Source organism: Oreochromis aureus, linkage group 17 (genome assembly GCF_013358895.1).
Source record: "Oreochromis aureus strain Israel breed Guangdong linkage group 17, ZZ_aureus, whole genome shotgun sequence".
Lineage (NCBI taxonomy): Eukaryota > Metazoa > Chordata > Actinopteri > Cichliformes > Cichlidae > Oreochromis > Oreochromis aureus.
Genome location: NC_052958.1, coordinates 24,165,364 through 24,187,203, shown reverse-complemented (window position 1 = coordinate 24,187,203; position 21,840 = coordinate 24,165,364). Strand labels below are relative to the sequence as shown.

The 21,840-nt window shown below is 39.6% G+C and overlaps 1 protein-coding gene across 6 annotated transcripts in view; it reads right to left on the bottom strand.

Moving 5' to 3' along the window:
- eps15l1a (epidermal growth factor receptor pathway substrate 15-like 1a) overlaps positions 1-21,063 on the bottom strand; it is a 56,225-nt gene extending 35,162 nt beyond the window's left edge. For all 6 annotated transcript variants that reach the window (XR_005608781.1, XM_039600725.1, XM_039600723.1 and 3 more), the window contains exons 1-13: positions 20,995-21,063; positions 16,648-16,689; positions 16,433-16,522; positions 14,179-14,226; positions 13,862-13,957; positions 13,607-13,675; positions 9,047-9,172; positions 8,379-8,438; positions 7,212-7,454; positions 5,910-6,067; positions 4,454-4,610; positions 3,452-3,514; positions 285-370 (exon numbers count right to left, since the gene is read on the bottom strand). Coding sequence is in view for 5 of the 6 variants with exons in the window: in XM_039600725.1 (XP_039456659.1) it covers positions 285-370; positions 3,452-3,514; positions 4,454-4,610; positions 5,910-6,067; positions 7,212-7,454; positions 8,379-8,438; positions 9,047-9,172; positions 13,607-13,675; positions 13,862-13,957; positions 14,179-14,226; positions 16,433-16,522; positions 16,648-16,689; positions 20,995-21,021 (1,265 nt within the window). In the remaining variant the exon portion in view is untranslated. The remainder of the gene's footprint in view (positions 1-284; positions 371-3,451; positions 3,515-4,453; positions 4,611-5,909; positions 6,068-7,211; positions 7,455-8,378; positions 8,439-9,046; positions 9,173-13,606; positions 13,676-13,861; positions 13,958-14,178; positions 14,227-16,432; positions 16,523-16,647; positions 16,690-20,994) is intronic.
- Positions 21,064-21,840: the final 777 nt, after the last annotated feature.

Sequence of the window (21,840 nt, the reverse complement as noted above, 5' to 3'; positions counted from 1 at the left end):
CTTAATGGTTCAAATTTTAAAACTGGCCACAATAAAAGTAACTTTGGAAATGAGAATGCTACTGCAATATAGTTAAAAGATGTCTTGTCCTTACTACCAACATTATTTTGACAGGATAGTACGGTGACAGAAAAGGTAGAACACTGTTCTATGTGTTATTATGATTATACAATTGGATGGAACTGAAATGAATTAAAGGTCTTGATATTAATGTTAACAGTGGATTAGTGATGGAGCTTTTTTGGTACTGCAATTTTGGTACCGTTGATGACCCTGTTTGTTACCTTTGCAGCTGAGCTATCTCCTGGCTGATGTCATCCAACTCCTTGATGCCAGTGAACTCTCCTGAACCCACTGAACTAGAGCTGTCCTGTAAAAAACAGCAAAAAGGACAAAATAAGAGATGGTCAAGTTGTCTCAACATATATGATGAAGTAGGATGATGAAATGGCACCACATGAGCCATGGCAGAATAGGCCAATGGAAGGAGAAAGAGGTAAAAAACAGATAGGAGAAAAACTGGAGGTCAAGAAGAGGAGCAGCACGGAGGTGGGGCTATGTCTATCACCAACATGTGAGGGAGGTGTCACCACCAATGACAACCTGCAAAGGACAGGAAAGATTCAGGACTTTTCGATTTTATCTTCACCTCACCTTTAAAAAAAAATCTATATTGGTCTTCAACAAGCTTCCAGTATTTTTATCTCTAGCTTTGGGAATTGCAGAGTAACTTAATGGTACTATAACGATATGTTACCTGCAATAAAAATAAGACAACGATTCTGCAATGCTTTTATGTCTGTGTAACCTATTATGAAAAAAAATGCATCTCAGAAGCATTGTGTTATCTTTGTTTTTATTACAGTTATTATGGCATTTAAATAAATTCTATCAATTCAATTAATTATCACTCCAATAATTACTCTCCACCCTGTCTGCCATTTATGCTTTGATGAGCACCACAAAGAAGAATCTTTAGTAAAGACTCTGGAAAGTAATATTGGTGAAAAATAAGTTTTAGAGTGCCTGCATGATTTCATATAACATTGGGACATAATGGATGTACCCAGGATGTAACCCGTGAGGAGCGGGTTAGATCCTGGGTACATCCTGGACAGCTTGCCAGTCTGTCGCAAAGCTAACACAGACAGACGACCATCCGTGCTCACACTCGCACTAACTGCCTTTGGACTTTGAAAAGAACCCTGTACTTTTTTGCTGTGGAGCAACCATGCGCCACCATGCTACCCTTGTTATGCTTACATGTTGAGTGGAAGATATGTGTTGTCTGATCACACGCATTTCTCAACCAAATAAGCTTTCAGTGAAGTATTATTAAAAAAAAGACTGCACATTTCCCGTCTTCATTGCAAAAATATGACTGGCATTTCTTCTATTAAAAATCCTTCTGAGTGGACCTGTCATGGTACTGGATCTATGACACAGCATTTCTGTTTCTTCTGCTTTTTCTGGCATTGTTTAGGTTTCTAGTTTGATCATTTTCATTTCTAGTCCCGTTAGATATTTCCTGCTAAGGTTACATTTAGAGTTCTAGTCTATGGTTTTGTTACTGTTCCTCCCTTGCATTCCACATTTCATGTCTAGTCTCCCTCGTCTTCGTGTTTGTTTACTCTCCTGTGTCTGTTTTGTGTTTCCTTTCTGTCTCTCCAGTTGACTGTGTTCCCATGTCTGTTTGATCCCCAGTCCCAGTGTTAAGTCCATATCTTAGTGTGTGTCTCTTGTTTTTATTTCGATAGCCCTTGTCCTGTGCTTCGTGTATTCAGTTTTGCTTGCTCCCTTGTTGTGTCAGGTTACTTCCCATCCTCTCATTATCCTCTGTGTATTTAGTCCTCTGTCTTCCTCTGCCTGCTGTCACATCGTCCCACATGGCTGTGTATTCTTGTGCGCCTCGTTTCCCTCTTCCATCTCTATTCCAAGTTTGAGTTTCAAGTTTGTTGTTTCCAGTTCTTTCCCTTTCAGAACTGCCTTAATTCTTCATGGCACAGATTTAACAAGGTCTTGGAAACATTCCAGAGATTTTGGTCCATGCTCACATCGCAATATTACACAGTTGCAGAGCCAGCTACACAGTCATGATGCAAATTCTCGCTTTAACTTCCTGTCCTGTTCAAGAAACCATTTTTAGAAGATCTAAGCTTTGTGACATGATATGTTATCCTGGTGGTAGCAGCTATCATAAGACGGATCCGCTGTGGTCATAAATGAATGGATGGGGTGAGTAATAACCACTGACACAAGGCAGGATGGATCCATACTGTCATGCTGTTTATTTCAAATTCTGACCCTACCATCCACATGTTGCTGCGGAAATAGAGACTCATCAGACGTGGTAACATTGTTCCAGTCTTGTGTTGTCAAATTTAGGTAAGCCTGTGTGAATTCTAGGCTCAGTTACTGTTGACTTCCTATTAGTCTGGCCATTCTCCTCTGACCTCTGGCATCACCAATGTTGGCCATTTCTGGCCACAGAACAGACACTCACTAGATACTTTCTCTTTTTCTTTACTTTTCTTTCTTGTAAATCCTAGAAGTGGTTGTGTGGGAAAAGTAGATTAGATCAGTAGATTGGCAGATTCTGAAATACCCAAGACAATTTGGCACAAACAATACCAATTAATGCCACATTCAGGGTAACTTAAATCACCTTTATTCCCCATTCTGATTCTCAGCTGAACTTTGACGTCTTAAAAAGTGCCGCATTCCTAAATGCACGGAGCTGCTGCCATGTGATTGGCTGATCATATGTCTGTCATCAAACAGTTCAACAGGTGTAACTAACCAAGTGTTTGGTGAGTATATTGTATGTGAAAATAACTGTATCATATATCTGTCTACGGTACACTTTTTGTTGTCATACTGCAACTAGTTTTGCGCGTTCAACTGAGTAGATGATTGCTGAACTGAGTTATTTACTGCAAGACCACAACTACAACTGCTACTAACAGATTTGAGCTTCCTTAAAAGACATCCTCAACAAAAAAGAACCAATTTTTCATCCAGTGATCCTGAATCTTGCCATGATCAAGACAGTTTACAGTGTGAGGCAATCTTACTGCATTGTATCGAAATGGAGAAAAAATTCTTGCAAATGCTTTCCAGGAATCAGTGAAAGCTGAAAGCATTTAGAAAGTAGTACGTTATAAGCCCATGTTACCTACCCACAACTTGAACATTATGGCCTAAGAGAGGAGGAAGAGGCGAAAGGTAGAAACGTTAGCAGCAAAGAGAGGATAGAACAGTGAGCAGTAAATGTCTTTGGTTTCACCAATTTAACCCTTCACAACATTTCCATTTTATTTTGACATGGGTCAGCGTTTCAGATATTTTCCAGCAGAAATAAACCACTCCCAAGAGAAGACGTAGTGGGAAATATGTACACCTTGCAGCCTGAGAAAGAGGAGAACAGGGAAGAAAAGAAGAACTGACTCACCCGCCTCATTTCTGACAGAGCAGCCATCTCAGATCCCACTGGAGTAATGTATCCTGACATACTCTGAAACCACAGAGAAGGTGGTGGTGAAAAACAGCATCACGTCCCTGATGATGGTGTAAAAGTCAAGTCGTCCAGTCACTGAGTGTTCAGGAGTCTGACGGCTTGGGGGAAGAAACAGTCTGGCAGTGAGGGCCCGAATGCTCCGGTACCTCTTGCCAGAAAGCAGAAGGGTGAAGAGTGTATGTGTGAGGGGTGCGTGGGGTCTTCCACAATGCTGGCGGCTTTGCGGATGCAGCGGGTGCAATACGTATAAACAGCAAACTTCTCTGATGATGGTGTAAAACAGCAAGCAATGTAGCTTTATTCCATGTCAAAACAGAAACTTTTGAAAACCTTTTAAACAAGAGGGACTTTGATTACACTATGTCCCACCAAAGAAGAAATAATCATGGCTTAACAATGATGACAAAAGCAAATTTTGATTAAAAAAAACCAACTAGGCTTTAGGCTACAGGTCATTGTAAAATGTATATAAGATAATATAATATTAAACTCAACAAACTTGAAACTTATAAACTCACATTTTATTCACAAAGATACCCATAAAACATATCAAATGTTTAAACTGAGAAAATGTTAATATTAGCTCACTTTGAATTTGATGGCAGCAGCAAGTCTTAACAAAGTTGACATGGGAGCAACAAACGCTAACGGGCTAACGCATTAGCTTGTTAACGCGTTAGCGTCGTGCAGCCCCACGCACGGGGCGATCCGCGTTAACTCGCTAACGGAGATTTGCCGCGTTAATGCGGTTATGGTTTTAACGTCATTTTAACGAGATTAACAGTGACAGCACTAGTTTTTATGTTTTATTGTGAATTAAAACAGGTCAGGTACAATTTAGCTCTCACTGTGACAGCCAATACTATATCATGCAAGCTGGGGATGTGAATATGTCGACATTAGCACACCTTTAACAGCTTTGATGATGCTACTTACCGGTAGTGGAGTGCCTCTTTCAGAAGGTGGAATCATATCAGCAGTCAGGGCTTGTGGAGGATCAATGCCCTTACTGACTTTCTGCTGGATAAGATGCATGGCGAGGGCAAACTGCTCCCTGGTCAGCTTGCCTATCTGCCTTGTATCTGCTAAAGCCCTGCGAGAAACAACATAATCGACAGAGACACATTCAGTTGATTCAGTTAACCTCAGCATTTATATCGTAAAGAATGGGTCTAATAAAAATACAAAGGAAATGAACCATATCAAGTCTAATTGCAACCAAATCAAGCAGCTCCAAGTTCATTTTTCAATGTCACGTTTGGCACATTTTTTGGGCAGAGCTATGGTACTATAATGATTTTCACCCAGTAATATCTCAGCAACCTAACGACTGGATGTATCCGTCTTGTTAGCAAAAACTTCAATTAAGGATTTGTGATAAGTGGCAATGGCTGCAGAGCTCTTTTTTCTGGTCCTGGAATCTGCTGTGGAGGAATTTTGGCAACTCTTCTTGGCAGAATTATTTTAATCTTAATTCAGACACATTGGAGAGTTTTCTGGCATTTTTTTTTATCATGGTTTGGGGTGTATGAGCCAGTATTTTGGATTAGATTTTTTTTAGTTCTGTTTATGATTATTGTGTGTTTCTGAATAGTTTGTTCTTTGTTTTAGTAATTTTGAGTTTTCTATCCTAGGATATTTCTCCTCATTGTTTTATTCTCAGTTTTTGTTGTGTCTCCACCATTTGTAATTTGTTATTATCGCCAACTGTTTATAGTTAATTCCCTAAGTCTCATCTTTCCTGCCTCCTGTGTTCCCCTTATCTGTTGACTCTTCATTTCCTCTATCTTTGCTTAATCTGTGTCTCGTTACCCTGGTGTTTCCCATATCTCTGATTACCTCAATCTAAGGCCTTAAAGATGAAGACAATAGCTCATTTATAAAGTATTTGTCATAATTTTCCCAAATGCTTTATTAAAACAGAGCAATGTGTGTTAACCAAAATGTATGATTCCGGTAGGTCTTGTTTACCTGAATGAATATAATCATTATTTAAAAACTGCATTTCTTCTTTACTCTGGTTATTACATTTTATTTGATGATCTAAATCAACCGAGACAAATATGCAAAAAAATATTTTTCACAGTACTGTATTTATATCTCTCGTAAGGCAAAGGTTAAAATATCAATACTACAGTCTAAATATCAGGAGAGCAAATCAATATGCATTCAGATGTGTGGCTACATGTTGGTGACCTTTTCCTGGATTCTGGCTCTCGTAACGGACTGCCAACATTTTTAAACATTTTGCATCACCAATTGTAATTGAAGTTTTAAATATAAAATTCAGTTTTTGTTTTTTAAACGTATCAGTTATTGCACTGCTAATTAATAGAAATGATGAATATTAGTGTCTGCAGAAAACTGAGAAGGAACCTGGTTGAGTTCCTACCATATATGGGCAAGAAGAGTCTGAGAAAGTCCAGATTGCATGAAGATCTCCTTTACTTCCTGTCCACTGACAAAACCATCCATGTCAGCATCCGTCTTCAGGAAGATATCGTCATAGCGGCCACGTTCTGACACAGGGACCACCCAGTTCACTGAATGCTGAAAGAGACGAAGACACATTATGTCGTTTTTTGTATTTTTGACTCTGAATCAACCCTGTTAAAATGATCTGCAAATCTTTTACCTAGACTTGCAACTTTTGCATATATGATTAACTATGGTTCTCATTCTTTTCAGGAGATCACGTTACATAATACATACATGCATACATACATAAGCATTGCACATCAGACAAAATGAACCTACAGAGACTTAGAGAGCTCCAACTCTTTAGGTCTCTATAGGGATTTTGACTGGAATCATCACAGCTTGAGTGCATGAGAATATAAAATAATGGCTCAGTTAAAAAAGTAATTTCTTTAAAAAAAAAAGTGCCAGGAGCCACCAGTGCTCTCTCAATCACAATGTAGCCTTACCTGCATTGTGATGACAGTATACTTGACCAAACAGTAACTGCCTGTTACTTTTTAAAGGGTCTACTTAAACACATCAACTTGCATTCACAAGAATTTTAGTAAATTTGTCCTGAGACTATCACAGAACTTCAAACTTATCAGAGAGTTTTAGTAGATTTAATTTGAAATTCGTTCTGCTAAACGATTCACTGTTTACGTCAAGACTTTTTTAAGTTCAACTTAAGTTAACAACTGAGACTTGATGTCTCGGGGCGAGAGCAGGATGGTAAAGAATAAACTCCATCAATAACAAAAGCAGCTGCATTATGATGCCAACACAACTTTGGCTCTTCGCAAGTATCTGCACAGACAGCATGCTAACGCCCCAGCCAGCAGCCCAACCCAAAACTTCAACAAGTAACAAACAAATGTATACATTTCTACCTGTTTGAATTCATTTTCCTAATCAAGGATTTGACCCTTTTCAAATCCTTTTTAATAGTATGCTTCGTAATTATAGGCTACTTGGTGTACAATGATGGTGGAAAATATGAATGAACAATTTTAGCATAGCCGATCTGTTGTGATAATGAGAGAAAAGTGAAGCTGCTGATTTACCAGTCAGACTACGTTCCTACCCTCACCTATGGTCACAGGCTATGGGTAGTGAAATACAAGTGACAGAAATGAGGCCCTGGGACTAAAACAGGAGTGATTGGAGAGATTATTTATCTTGGCTGGCATGGGAAAGACTTGGTGTCCCCTTAAATTTTTATAATGTTTATTACCTGTCCAGACTTGAGTGTGTGTTTGGGTGACAGGCTGCCAGTGCTGTTAAGTGAGTTCATGCTGCCGTGGGAGGGTGTGGAACGTAGAGAATCTTTAGGTGGAGGAGGGCTTGCAGGCAGTCCAGGTAAAGAGCTGGCCACAGAGCTGAGACTCTTCTTCCTCTTAGATGGAGGGATGAGAGCAGAGGGGAGGAGTGCAGGAACAGGCTCTTTTTCCAAGGCCCGGTACACCAGGTGCATGGCCTAGGAGAGAATATCAAGCTAATACTACATATTTACTGGTTCACATACTCCTGAATGAAATTAGTTATGTCCCAAACCTGTTATTTTGCCAAAAGTCCAAAAACGAAAGCCTCATTAGATTGCTCCTAACTTGCTCTGCCACCTCAGATTGAATTCAGATTTATCTATACAGCGCCAAATCACAGCAACAGTCACCTCAAGGTGCTTGATTGACTTCATCAGTGGCAATACTCAATTCTTGTTCAACTGATTCACATTAAATCTTTTGTCTATTGGGTAATATTGAAAAAAAAAACTATCAGTTCTTTCTCTACTTATACTGATAATTCATTTGCTTGAATTAAAACTGAGACATGACCATTTTTTTCCATCTGTTGAAACACTGGCTTGTAGGCATGCACAGTTATTTCCAGCTAGAGACAGTCACACAGCACGAGAGTTTTTGAGTACCTCGAGTCAAAATTCTGTTCTCTTCTTTCCTAAAACTAAATTATTGGTGTTCATCATATGTCCACAATCCCTACAGTCAAACATGGGGTTTGATTTTTCTTTCAAGCAACCATACAAACAGTTCTCTCTTTCCAGTCATGAACTTGATCTCCAGAATTCCTGTTAACCAGTCATTCACATTACTTGGAACTAGAGAAGCAGTGATCTCTTATCCTTCTCTTGTTATCATTTTGTATTTACTTGGGTTATCTTTGTCTAATGTCCAAATGTGCAAAAAAGCTTAAAAACTACTTTTTCAGCTGAAAAGGTTAAAAAATACTGTATTCTTTCTCAAGATATTTGTAATACAGTTTGAGCTTTAATTTTAAGCATTATGGAGATAAGTATTTGTTCCATTCACATAACGTTTCATAGTAACAGATATTGTGAGTCAAACTTTTGCATATCAATGTTAATCGGATGAGTATCACTCACCACTGCAAACTCATCTTTGTCTAGATGGCCATCCTTGTCTATGTCACTCAGGTCCCAAACCTAACAGTAAGAAATAAACACGATTAGTGAGATGACCAATGGTAATTGAAAGGGTCACTAAAGTACAATACATTCAATTTCTTTAGAAAAAAGACTATTTTCTAACAGTTCATTCCATAAAGCCCATGAAACCAGAAGCCACAACGACATTATAGGGTGCCTGTCAGGAGATAGAGCAGGTCAACTACTAATCAGAAGGTTGGTGGTTTGGTTCTTGGCTGCTCCCAGTCTGCATGCCAAATATTCTTGGACAATACAAGTGGCTCTCCAATGCATGCATCGGAATATGAATGTGTGTGAATGTTAGATAGAAAGCACTTACTTAGAAAAAAAGTACTTGTATGAGTGGGTGTGAAGCTTTGAGTGCTCAGGTAAAGTAGAAAAGCGCTACTTAAGACCCAGTGTATTTACCATTTACATTCATATAACTGAATGTTTCTGAAAAAAAACCCCATTACATTCTGCCTTCAGTATTTTAAAGCTTCAACACAGAACACAACACAAACCAAAACGCCATGTTTACGCATCCTTGGGCTTCTTGAAAGGCTAGAAATCTAAGTTATTTTTATTATTAAGACCAAAAAAAAAATCCTAATTGGACTAAATACCTTCCCAAGGACATCCAGAGGTAGCTTGGAGTTGATTAAGACTGGGCGGACTTTCTCTCCTGACAGCAGGCCGTTGACTGGAGCCAGACTTTCAAAAATCCCATCAAATTTATTCTTCTCCTCTGGCTACAAAGCAAAAGACACACTATTTATTTCAAAAGCTTAAACATCTTGTGTTTATTCATACCATAAAGACAAACGTTGCTTTCCCAAATACAGTTTTTGGAGCTTGGAGATATGATGGCAATCATCTGCTACAATTTGAGGCTTTGCACAGAGGTTTCTTAAATTATACATAAGCTAAATATAGCTTGTGCTAAATTGAAAAAATAAAAATAGTCATCTTATTATAACTCATAGGCAAAGTTAACACAATGTATGCCATGTGACGCACAAACTGAGTGCTGCCAAAGCAAGAGCACCAACAGATATTTCATTTCTGAAAAAGCAAAGTATCTGAATATTACAGCGTTGTTAAGTTTTCAGAAGGATTGCTTCATTAAAAAAATCATGCATTCTGTAATTAAACAGGTATATGTGTGATTCTATAACTCTGACAAATCACTCTACACATAAATGAAAGATAATGGATGATGTTTACATCAAAAAGAAAGTTAAGCTATGTACACACTGTAAGGGACTCACAACCGCAGGCAACCACAGACTGTAAAAAGTGAATGTCATTCAGCAACGTCAAACAATTACAGGCCGCAGCAACAGGAAGTGGGCGGGACCTGAGATAAACTTTTCTAAATTTTCAGGCATGTGACTGAGGTAACTACCAATGAGAGCAAAGAATACAGGTCATACAGGTCTTTAATTCAGTTTAATTTTAGTTAGTTGCCAGAGTTTCTTGTTTCAGTTCTATTTTAAATTTTTTAAAACGTTTAGTTTTTATTAGTTTCAGTGTTATTTTTTATTTTATTTATTGAGATATTTATTTATGAAAATCAGTATATGTCACGGTTCTGGGTCATTCTGACCCAGCATTTTCTGTTCTTATGTTTTTTGGTACTTCTCTGGATTATGATTTATATTCTGATTATTTAGTGATACTGTTTTGTTTATTATAGTAGGTTTAGTTCAGTGTCAAGTCTGTCTCTCTCTCTGTCTAGTCTGTGTCTTAGTAAAGTGTGTCTTGTTTCCTGTTTTATTTTGATAGTCCCAGTCTGATGTCAGTGTGTTCAGTTTGACTTCTCCCCTGTCTCGTTAGTCTAATTTCTCCCAGCTGTGTCTCCCTCCTGTTGCCCATTCCCTGATTACTCCCCTGTGTATATAAGCCCTGTGTTTTCCTGTCCTCTCTGTTGCGTTGTACCCTCAACATGCTGTGTGTTATGTCCATCTTTCCAGCACCTTGGTTCTAAGTCTTGTTTTTGCTTTGCTTTTGTGAGTTTTATTTTATGAGAAAGTTTTGCCAGCAATAAAGCTGCATTTTGAGTTCCAGTCCCGTTTTGAGAGTCCTGCATTTTGGGTCCTTTTTCCTGCCTGCCTGCCACACAGCCAACCATGACAGTATAGACATTACACTATAAACACAACTTTTTGGATACAGTTGACACATGTGCTTGTAGAAATCCAAAGCCTGGATAAAAACATCCGTCAAACCTTCATCAGGCAGTTTGAGAAAACAAATTTTGACCACATTAATGTGATGCTGGAGTGAGGCTCTGGTGACAGGAATAACCCACACTATTTTTCACACCCTCTTTGTCGGGACTCAAATGATCAATAGTCAGTTAATGACCCTCAGGACCACCTTCAAAGGGGGCAGCCCCCAGTAGTGGTTTATTACCTAGGATTTTACAAACAAAGAAACCTCTTGGATGAGAGGCAAAACATCTTCATAAAACTAAAGACTAGGGTTGGATGTCTCGAGACCGGTCTTGGTCTCGAGACCGGTCTCGAGACCACTTTTACGTGGTCTTGGTCTCGGTCTTGGTCTCGACGGACTTTTGTCTTGGTCTCGATGGACTTTTGTCTTGGTCTCGGTCTTGGTCTCGCTGTTTCGGTCTTGCGTTCTCAAATCGACATAGTGTTCGGGAGATTTGGAGTCAACCATCAACGGAGCGGGGGGGTGGCTTACTGGGCTTAAGCCCGGGTCGTTTTTTCAGAAGCATGGGGTCTTTTGGAGTGTAATTTGTTAGTTAGATGCCTGGCTGACAACTGTATAAAACAAAAACAACACACGAAGCACAGAGCGCACCGTCGTAAATTCCCCCTAATTTTGGTATGATCCGAGCTCAGGCAGTAGGCGACTGAGCACAGCACGCATGTGAGCGAGGGGGGAGAAGCTGCTGCCTGCAAGTTTGCTGCAGACAGAGGAGAGCTTAAGTTTGACCAGGTACCAAAGCAAATCATTCGTACTGTACAAATAATGTAAATATGATGGTGTATCACAAAAGATTGATATCAAACTGATCAGTTGGTTGCGTTACTTACTCTTCGAGTGAATCAACAAATGGATAAATAAAAAGCCGAACGACAATGCTGATATTTTAGAGAGTCTTAGCTTACATTTCATATTTTCAGTTGTTACCCTCCACGGCTAAACAAACTCTCTAAATCGGTTTCAATTGTGTACTGATGAACACAACAATGGACATAAGGAGCTTCTTTCAAAGAAAAAACTCAGGTAGATGTTATTTTATATATTATGCTTTGTATGTTGTTCAGTATATCTATGCAAAACAAGAGGAATTTCAATACACAGCAGTATATTCACAGATGAAACCAGATATTTACACTTTAGGTAGAAAACATAAAAACTATTTTTTACTGTTAAACATCAATTTAGAGTAAACTTGTTTTGTTTTAGATAAATAAATGTTGAAATATCTTTTGAATTAGTTAAATGTCAGAATAAAAAGAGGGAGCTGTCTATTTTAATCACTTTCATCAAATTTAGGAGTACATACACACTAAGTTTATTGTTAATTAATAAGAAAACTCCAGACGATTCCATTCTGAGTTGAAGAAGCTTCTGATAGGTTAGTAGAGTCCATGTGAGTAAATTGGTGGCACACCTGTGGATGCATATAAGGCAAAACACAGAGCCTGTTTCTGTGACATGTGAAAATCAAGAGATGTCAACCAAAACACCAGGAAAAGAACTGTGGAGCTCCATAAGTGTGGCTCAATTTTGAATACAATTTGGTGCCATTTGCAATTAAGAAATACAGATAGTTTCTCTCTTTACTCTTAAAGTTAACAAATATGTTTTTTATGTTTATCAATCTAAAAAAATAAATATTTAGTCTGATTTGATGTTACAATTAAAAATGTGTTTGTGTTTTTATCTGAAGAGTGTGTAAATATCTGGTTTCAACTGTATATTTGATGATGTTGGTGTTTGGCTTGATTGTCAGCACAAAGAGGGGGAGAGAGGAGCAGAGAGGGAGAGAGAGGAACAGAGAGGGAGATGGAGAATGAGGACAGAACAGAGATGGAACAAGAGCAGGTGAGACACACATGTTAGTCAAATGGTTGTTTGCCAAAACTCATCAGAACATGTATCTAGTACCTGTTTCTTTTTAGATACCATTTGTTACTTTTCAAATTCTATATTTATTAAGTTATGCAAGCTTGTTTGCACAACAAGGCTAAATAATTATATAAACTTTTCAAAATCTAAATCGTGTACTTTGGTAGAATTAAAAAATAAGTGTAGTGCAGGTCTATGATGATTTTCAGTGCTACTATCATCTAGTTCTGATTCTGGTTCTGTCTTGGTTATTGTTGTAGTCCTGTTTTAATTCCGGATCAGTTCTGGGTCTGGTTGAATTGGGGTTTAGTCCCTGTGTCTTGATACAGGCCCGACTTTGTTCTGCCTTGCTGCTTAATTAAAAAACTAGTTTAAGGTGTCCTGCATATGTATATATGTATATATATATGTGTATATATATATATATATATGAAGTCATTCTTTTTTGAACAAAACTCAAAACAGAGCCTAATAATCTTTCAGTCATTTCTACCCTCACTTAATTTCCTTTCGCTGCTCAGCTCTCACACAGTGGCTCAGTTATGCTCCAATCCCTCCATATTGTGGCCAATCACATGCGAGGATATAGGATGATATCATTATGTGAAAAACAGAGAGCGTGAGAGACGCGACAGTCAAGTGGAGCATCTGTCTGTCCTCTCAGTGAGTGAGTGAGACAGTAGACAGCGGTGAGGAGGGCTGTGCGAAAGCAAAAACACATAAATATGCCTGACACCCGTAAACGAAGCAGCATCTGGCTGCAGTTTAAAGACTTTTTTTGTCTCGGTCTTGGTTTTGGTCTTGGTCTCGTCTCGACTCGGTCTCGGTCTCGTCTCAACTTGGTCTTGGTCTTGGTCTTGTCTTGGTCTCGATACCCTCTGGTCTTGGTCTTGTCTTGGTCTCGGATTAGGCGGTCTTGACTACAAGTCTACTAAAGACATTGAGTTGCTTTCTTTTTAATCTCTCAAGGCCATTCTGTAATTATTGCTTTACTTCAACATCTCCAAGTCTGCGTCTGTGTGTGTGTGTGTGTGTGTGTGTGTGTGTGTGTGTGTGTGTGTGTGTGTATTTGTACACACCCTGACAGCCCAGTGCGATTCACCAGGAACAGAGGCTGTGCTGCTTAGAGATGGACTGCTGGTGTCCTTCTGGAATCACACGTTACAGTGATCATTTTTCAACTTTCAAGAAAAGGTTTAATAATATAATGAAATGAAATGAGTATGACAGAGTCTGTTCATCTACTAAATGAATATGAGCAAAAGAATTATAGTAAGCTGTAATTTCTGTATACAAAATATGACCGTTTTTGCTTGAATGAGGAATACACTCACAAACTTCGGAGGAGGGACTGTTAGGCTGAGACTGGACAAGCTGACTTCCAGACTGTTCTGAGCACAGGCAACCAGTCGTAGAGCCACATAAAACCCCTGAGTAAGAAAACAAAGTGCTTCCCATTGTGTCCTTCACATGTAGTATTAAGACTTCTACCAATTGCTTTAATTAATTATTAGAACAACAGTATGTCTAAGAGAATTAAACATATTCTTCTCCATGCTCTTATTACTGTTTCTTTGGACAGTGTGATGTAGATCAATCTGTATATGTTTGCTTTTATTTATTTACAATCATCTCTAAAACTCTACCCCACCTGTTTGTCCAAGTAGCCTTTGCCATCAGGATCAGCCAAATCCCAGATCTGAAACACAACGCACAAGTATATGATTAAATGTAAAATAAATAAATGAATGAATGAAAAGATGAAATAAAAAAATAACATTATCAACCATTAGTCTTACATTACTGTGGTTTAGACTGTTAGTTGGTGTGCCACTAGCAGAGCAGTATCACAGTACGAGGAGTGTGTGTCGATTATTTCTTCATAACAATCTTTCTTGGCAAAAATTGTTGGAAAGCGTGTTTCTTTCCCCTTAAATGGCGCCACAATTTGAGGAAAATGCATTTGTGAACTGAGCACAGCTGAGTATGTGAGCTGTGCCCAGAAAAAACAGGAGGCTCAATAGCATGTGGAAGAACCAAACACAGCCACAACACTCACCCAGTCTTCATGGTGGTCACCTGCTTGGTCAAACAATACTGTTGCAAGTCAGCCAGTGTAGCTGTGTTGTTCACTCTGGCACAAACAGCACGTCCTGATACCACAACTGTTCAATGGGCCTGAGGTCAGGACTGCAGCGGGCCATTCCCCCCTCTCCACTCTCAAATTCTAATGGTAGTGCCTGATAAACCTCATACATCACACTGTCTCCACCAAAACCTCTTATCCTATCAGTGCACCAATCAGCATGGCATTCTCCGCAGCTTTTCCACACTCCACACTGATCCAAGGGCTGTAGGCAGAACTTGGACTAAGATAATATTTCACCACATGTTCAGGTTCCAGTGAACATGCTACCAACACCAGCACAAACAGGCCTGAAAGGTAATCATGGCCTATTAACTCTATGAGATTGGAGAATGGCTGTGTGCTGTCTGTCAGAGAAGATTTGGCAAGTTTTTCATGAATGCAACCAATGACTGAAAAAAAAAAAGTTCAACGGGTCACCTTTCTCATAAGTTTGATTTTAATTACTAACTTGCAGCAGCTTTGAATGGTAACTGCAGTCACAGAGAACTGTGTATCTCTGATAGAATAGAGACTGAGAGTAGGTCCAGCCTTTACTTTCCAAAACCATCACTAACTGTTTCAAACTGAGGTGTCCTGTAGTAAACCGGACAAACTGACATAAGTACCTGAGGCATCATCCTACGTTAAATCTGTGTTTGAATGCTAATCAATAAGCTACTACAGCTACCTTAACTAGGTAGTTAAGACGAGCAGTCGCTTGTCAGTTGTGCAATCGTCCTCCTCCGATGTGCCGGGAAAGGCAGCGTAGTGTGGCGCCGTCAGGCTGCAGCCTCTGTTTCTACTGACTCGATCATCACTCTGGGCTCATTTTCATCTTTGCTTTGTGTTCATACCTAAACACTAAAGGAACGATCGGATGTGAGTCCTCATTAGGACAGTAATATGTGTTGGTGTGTGGGAATGTAGCCTCAGGTTTATATTGTTAAATGGTAATTATGAAACGATGCATTTCAGGTAATTTTATGGTGAAACAAGAAAGTAATGTAACGACTTGTGTAGCAAACAGCTTTCTCGGGCACGAGTAACGTACTGCATTACTTTTTAAGAACAGTAACAAGTAAAGTGTAACACAATACTTTTTTAGAGCAACAACCCCAGCAATGGTCACAACCTCTAACATGTGCAAACATCTGACCACACAGCATGCAATCAATTTAGACAAGTAATGTCTTTGAAATGCCGCTCAGAGATGGTGGTGACTCTCAAAGCAGAGCCGATGAAAACAAAATGAGAATCGACCAGGAATCGAACTGATAATGGAATTGGAATCACTACATTTATATCAATTATAATCTCTAGTTCCAAGTTTTCCCATTTTGTGGATAATGGCTCTCATTTTGGCTCCCTGGACTGCCAAAGAATTAGCTTTGTAACTCTTTCCAGACTGATAGATGTCAGTGACTTTGTTCCTCCTCTGTTCTTGAAAATGTGTGTCTGTTTGTGTATGTTTGTGTGCACACACATGACAAAGCCTACACAGAACTATATTTTTACTTTCTAGATTAAAATACTGCCAAATGAAGCTGCCCTTAGTAAATGGTTAAATTTTCCCCTTATTTTACCTTCTCATGGGTTCAACCACAAATGGTAAATACACTGGTTCTCATAGAGCACCTTTCTACTCTACCCGAGCACTTAAACCTACAAACTCAACCATCATTTTGATAACAGATGCACAGCCATGTGAGTGTGCTGACTGGCAAAAATCTAAGAGCCATAACCAGCTGTTACGTGATGTGTAACTTTGGTTGCCTACCTTTCCCAAAGTAAGGTCAGGGAGTCCAGACTTTTTTAAGAAAAGAGCAGCTTCTGTTGGTCCTACTCTCCCTGTATTCCCAGGATCCACCTTAAAACAAATCATCAGTGCAGTGTTACATTCCATAGGCATCTCTCTCTCGTACCATCTTTTATATTCTTTTACACAAAATAGTTTGAAGCTTAAAAGTATTATGTTTTGTGTCATCATCTTACCTGCCTGTAAAAGTTCTCATATACAGGGTTCCCACTTGACAACTGTGACACAGAAAGAAAGTTATTAAATGATTAACAAACATATATGACATCTACTCAAAAATCACTTGCTTATCACAGTATAACACTCGGTCAGTTAAACTTCAGCGGCCTCAATCTGTCTAGTTAGGAAGAATAAACCATTCTGAATCCATTTTCTTTCTTTGGTACAAATCAAAGGGACAGCAGGTGCACTGGTGAGGCAACAAGACAACAACGGAAAGGAGAATGGTTTTGCAGGTGCTGCCCAAAGACCTCCTCATCCTTCTTCAGTGATTTTCCAGTCAGTTTTTCTTTTTGTTAGTCTCCTTAACACTACTGGTAGTATAAGACAGCAACTGCAAGTCATTCAGGTTGCACAGGTAGTCCAGCTCCTCCAGGACGGCACATACCCATATATATCATAAGAAAGTCTGCCATGACTTTCAGCTTAGTCTCATCTCAAGAATATGTGAGATGTCGGCTTTCAGCACCCGACGGTGTGTCTGTGTACGTGCCGTTGGATGAACGATCCGCGCTTTGTGTTTACGTCTTTGTGCTGTTTTAGCTGTTTGGTTGTTGTTGAAATAGTTTTGTGAGCTTTAACCTGATATTCTGGCATTTCTGGCTATATTTAAAAATTGATTCAGGATTTAATGAATCGATATCGCTTTATTCAAGCTAAAATTGATTTTAATCAGAAAATTGATTTTTTAAACCCACCCCTATTCCTAGCTTTAAACTCCTCGGGCACTCCCCGTGGAACGCCCGACGAGTTTAAAGCTAGAAATCAAATACCTGCGGGGGTTCTGAGTCAGTCTTTATCTGGACAATTAAAAAAAAATGCGTGTATATCGGATTAATTTTCATTATTACGATCAATAGAGATTTCTGAATCACAATCGGGATGCAGTGAAGGGGCTCTGTGAACAACTAAATGCAACTTCTCTGATGATTTGGCAGAACAGAATGGCTTTAGATATGTTACTGGCAGAGAAGGGCAGCATATGCAGGATGTTCAAGGTTAGTTGTTGCACGTTTATCCCTAACAACACTCCACCTGATGACACTGTGATTCAAGCATTAGAGTAGCTCACTACCCTTGCTGATGAATGGGCTGAGCATTCAGGGATAAGTGACCTGCAGTTGCAGTACAGTGGCCTTGTTGACTGTCTGCAGATGCTGCTTCATTCCCTAAATGAGAAAATTGGTCCAGAGACTGATCGACACTACTCTAACCAAGGCGGTCTACATGTATCACCAGACAGGGCAGAAAGAGAACGACTAAAAGGATGACCTAAGTCCTATGATGACGCTACTGAAGTGTAATGCAATAATGACAGTTCTGTTGAAAACCCAGACAGGACAGAGATAACCTGATGTATTAGCAGAAAAAAAAGAATGCTTGGACACTGCTATCATAATGGACAGGTTTTTGACGGGGCTCCCACACAAACACAAAGCAGAAGATGAAGCACTGCCAAATATGCTTCCAGTGGTGTACAATGGTGGGTAATGAGGAGAGGCTGCAGTGTGTTGTCTGTCTTAAAACTGCTAGCTTGAGACAGTTTAAAGCCTAACAAGTGAAGATGCCACTTGGAGACAAAACATCTAGAGCACAAAGACAAGTCAGTTGACTTTTTCAGACAAAAACTTGTGAATTGTCGTGCTCAACAGTGTCTATTTACTAAAGCTGCATCTGTTCCGGAAAATTCTCAGCTCAGCTCCAACAAAGTTGCCTACCAAGTGGCACAGCCACAACAGCCAGCAAACTACAGGCTATTCCTCTGTCCAATCAGCAGGTGCATTTATGATATCTGAAAGGACATAAAGGAGCAGCTTAAGGTGTGTGACAGCCGCTTTGCTCTACAGATGGATGAAGGCACTGAGAGTAACAAACGGGAGGACTTTGTGGGGATCTGCAGACTAGACTAGCAAGCTATGGCTGGGAAATAAGGAAATGTGGACTCATTTGAGAATTTGAAATCATTCATTGACAACAACAAGCTGCAGAACACAGTGATGTCATGCATGAAAGAACACATGTCTGCCCTTCAGAAATTTTCTGGTGCAGGATTTAAAAAAAGATGACTGGATCCGTGACCCCTTCAGTACAACACCACCTGCTGGCTTCAGCACATCTGAGAAGGAACAGTTCATTGATCTCACCTCTGATTCAACAAAGAGGATGCCGTTTAAGTCAAAGACACTGGCTGCATTTTGGATTGGAGTGGAGAAAGATTACCCACTTCTAGGTAAGAGAGCCCTGACCATACATCTTCCTTTTGCCACATCCTACTTATGTGAGGTAGGCTTTATGCTGTGGCTTCAATCAAGACAAAATACAGATCATAGCTGGGCACTGAATATGAACTCAGAGTAGCAGTCTTAACTGTTACCCAGGTTTGAGAAGATCTGCAGCAACAAGCAGGCTCACACCAGTCACTGAAAAGAAAAATATTTTGCCCATTTGTGAACCACTGCTTTACAGTAAGCTTAAGGAATGTATCCCCCTGGACAATCTGGGTAATGAGCTACCAGAACTTTTTCTGTAAATGGAGACATTTATTTCTTACAATCTGAGTCCAAAGAGTCGTGCTGACAGATTTCTTTCTTTGTTGCAACAGCTTTTCATTTATCATGTAGAAAAACAGTTAAATATTTAACTTGTTTACACTGACAGAAAGGGGAGTTTCACTGGAGCCACTTAAGGTCAAAGTGGAACGCATGTGGCCCACGATGTAAAAATGACTTTGACACCTCTGACATAGAGGTAACACATCTGTGCATGTTGTGGACAAAAATATATGGCACTTAAAAGAAATATAAATAAAATCTGAGCTTGGGATTTTTCGTTTATTATCATCTGGTGTGGATTATTTCTGTGATGCTTTTGTTGAGTGAAATCGTTACCAGTAAAAACACTCTGGAGTATAGCTAGCTAAGTCTGATGTGATGCCATCTTTTCACACAGACCTTGTACGGTTTGCAACCATCCCACTTTGCTATCCTTCATCATAAATGCAGGCATGTGACTGTGTACCACGGTTTAGAGCATACATACATAGTATTATCCACAAATTTGGAAATTTAAGACACTGTTTGTTATCCTTTGTCATACATGCAAATGCTAAATAAAGGAGCTGTTACAACAAAACTGACCTGCTCCAGTTCACCCATTTAGACAGCCCAAGAAGACATCACACAGAGGTCACACTACCAGTCTGTGATAAGGCCAGAAGCTTATTTAGTAGGAAAGCTTCAGAAAAATCAGTGAGGAGGCATAAGGAGAGAGCAACGGTCTGTGGTCACCACCTGTAAAACCATTCACTTTCTGGGTTTTGTATCGTTATTGTCTCATCAGAATCACGGCCCCTTAAGGCGACTGTTGTGATTTATATAAATAAAACTTAAATGAAACAGAATTCATCATCCATCCATCAAATGCAGCTACCAATACCACTGTCATTTTAAACGACATTTTTTTCTGCCAGCTGAAAGAAACCAAGCAAAAATAACCCCAGCAAGTAAAATATTTTTGCCTGACCCTTGGGGCCTCTAAAACTCCATAAGGCATTAGTTTTGGATAAGATTAAAAAAAAACAGAAGAAGAACTGAGGAAAATTCTTTCAGTGCAGATAGAGGACGTGCATATCGCAACACAACAGGTCATTCAAATACTCGTATAACGCTTCTTTATTTGGCTATTTAAAATCCGTTCATTCATATCATATCATATAACTGACGTGCAAACTCGGCAAGCAAGACTATCATTAGCGTGGATGCTATCAGCCTCGACATTAACTCCCACGCTGAGAGCTAAGAACCGTTTTATTTCGGCATGATGACTCTTAAACAGCTCAATGCACAGCCTGCTTGGGTGAGCGTTTATCCTCATCCTTGCAGTACTAGGCTAGGTTAGCTAGGGCTTGCTAGCTCGAGGAGTGAACGTTATTATAGTTTATTACCACTTTTTTTCATTTACGCTCCACTTTCCTGTAACCTTATGTACAGCTTTCGTGGTGCTTATTGTCTTAAACGTATAATAATAATCCGGCGACTGCATATTATATATTTCGGGCGTAGGGTAAATGGGCACACGGCTAGGTCCTGCCAGCTGATGCTATTCAGCCCGCTACCTAACGGTACTGCAATAGGCCTTTCTTTCTACTAGCTGCCTGCCTCATTTCCAGCTGTATTTAAATAGGAATTCGTCTTCAGTTCGTAGTTACATTAAAACCGACTGCCACGAATCACGTATATTGTATCACGCTTCGAAAAATCATATGTCTGATCTAAACTATAAGTCATATACTACGGCATCTTTACCTGGGTTAGAGATGTGAGGGCTGCCATCTTCCCTGTTGCTCCGGGAACGCACCCAACGTTCCTCTCCAAAACATGACCCCCCCCCCCGCCCCCTATTGGACAACGCTACGCTTCCCTGCATAAACGGAAGACAGTATTGAAGCTTCACTTTGAAATTCTACATTTATCATTAAGGTGAATTCCTCGATGTGTCACAAATATTTTACAACCAAAAGTACAGATTCACCTTTTCTGTGTGTGTTTGTGTGTTTGCTGTTAAGTTTATCAATTCAGTTTCTAATTTTATCAGAAGAGGTCACATATGAGGTCATGTACAATGTCATGTACAATCTGATGCCTGATTTATTTGCGAGGAGCCTTTGTAGAGCTACGACGTAACCTACGTAAGTGATGCACTTGTGTTGGCGCAATACATGTTAATTAACAGCTGATAGAGATAAATAACCAGACTTTTCCCCACCTGTGTCCGAGCTCTTTCTTATGGTCAGTTTCTTTTTTGTTTCATTGTTTTAGGAGGCAAAGACATTGTCCATCTAGTTTTTCTACTTCTTTGTAGATTCCCTCGCGTCCATTGTGGCAGTTTAAGCACCCTCCTTCAAGAATATTTGTGACTTTTTATACTGATGCCAATGCTAATCGCAATAGTTGCGGGCTTCATGGATCGACGTGTTACATTTCAGGAAGTGTATGTGAAGTTAGTGTCGTATGGATCAGAGGGGTTTGCAGCCTGATTTCTGAGCTACATCGATCTACGGAAATCTACGTGGTTGTCACAAGAGTTACCCCCTACTGGCAGTTAAGGAGAATGACAGTTTAAGGCTCCCGCAGTCCAGCCTTGATCTGTAG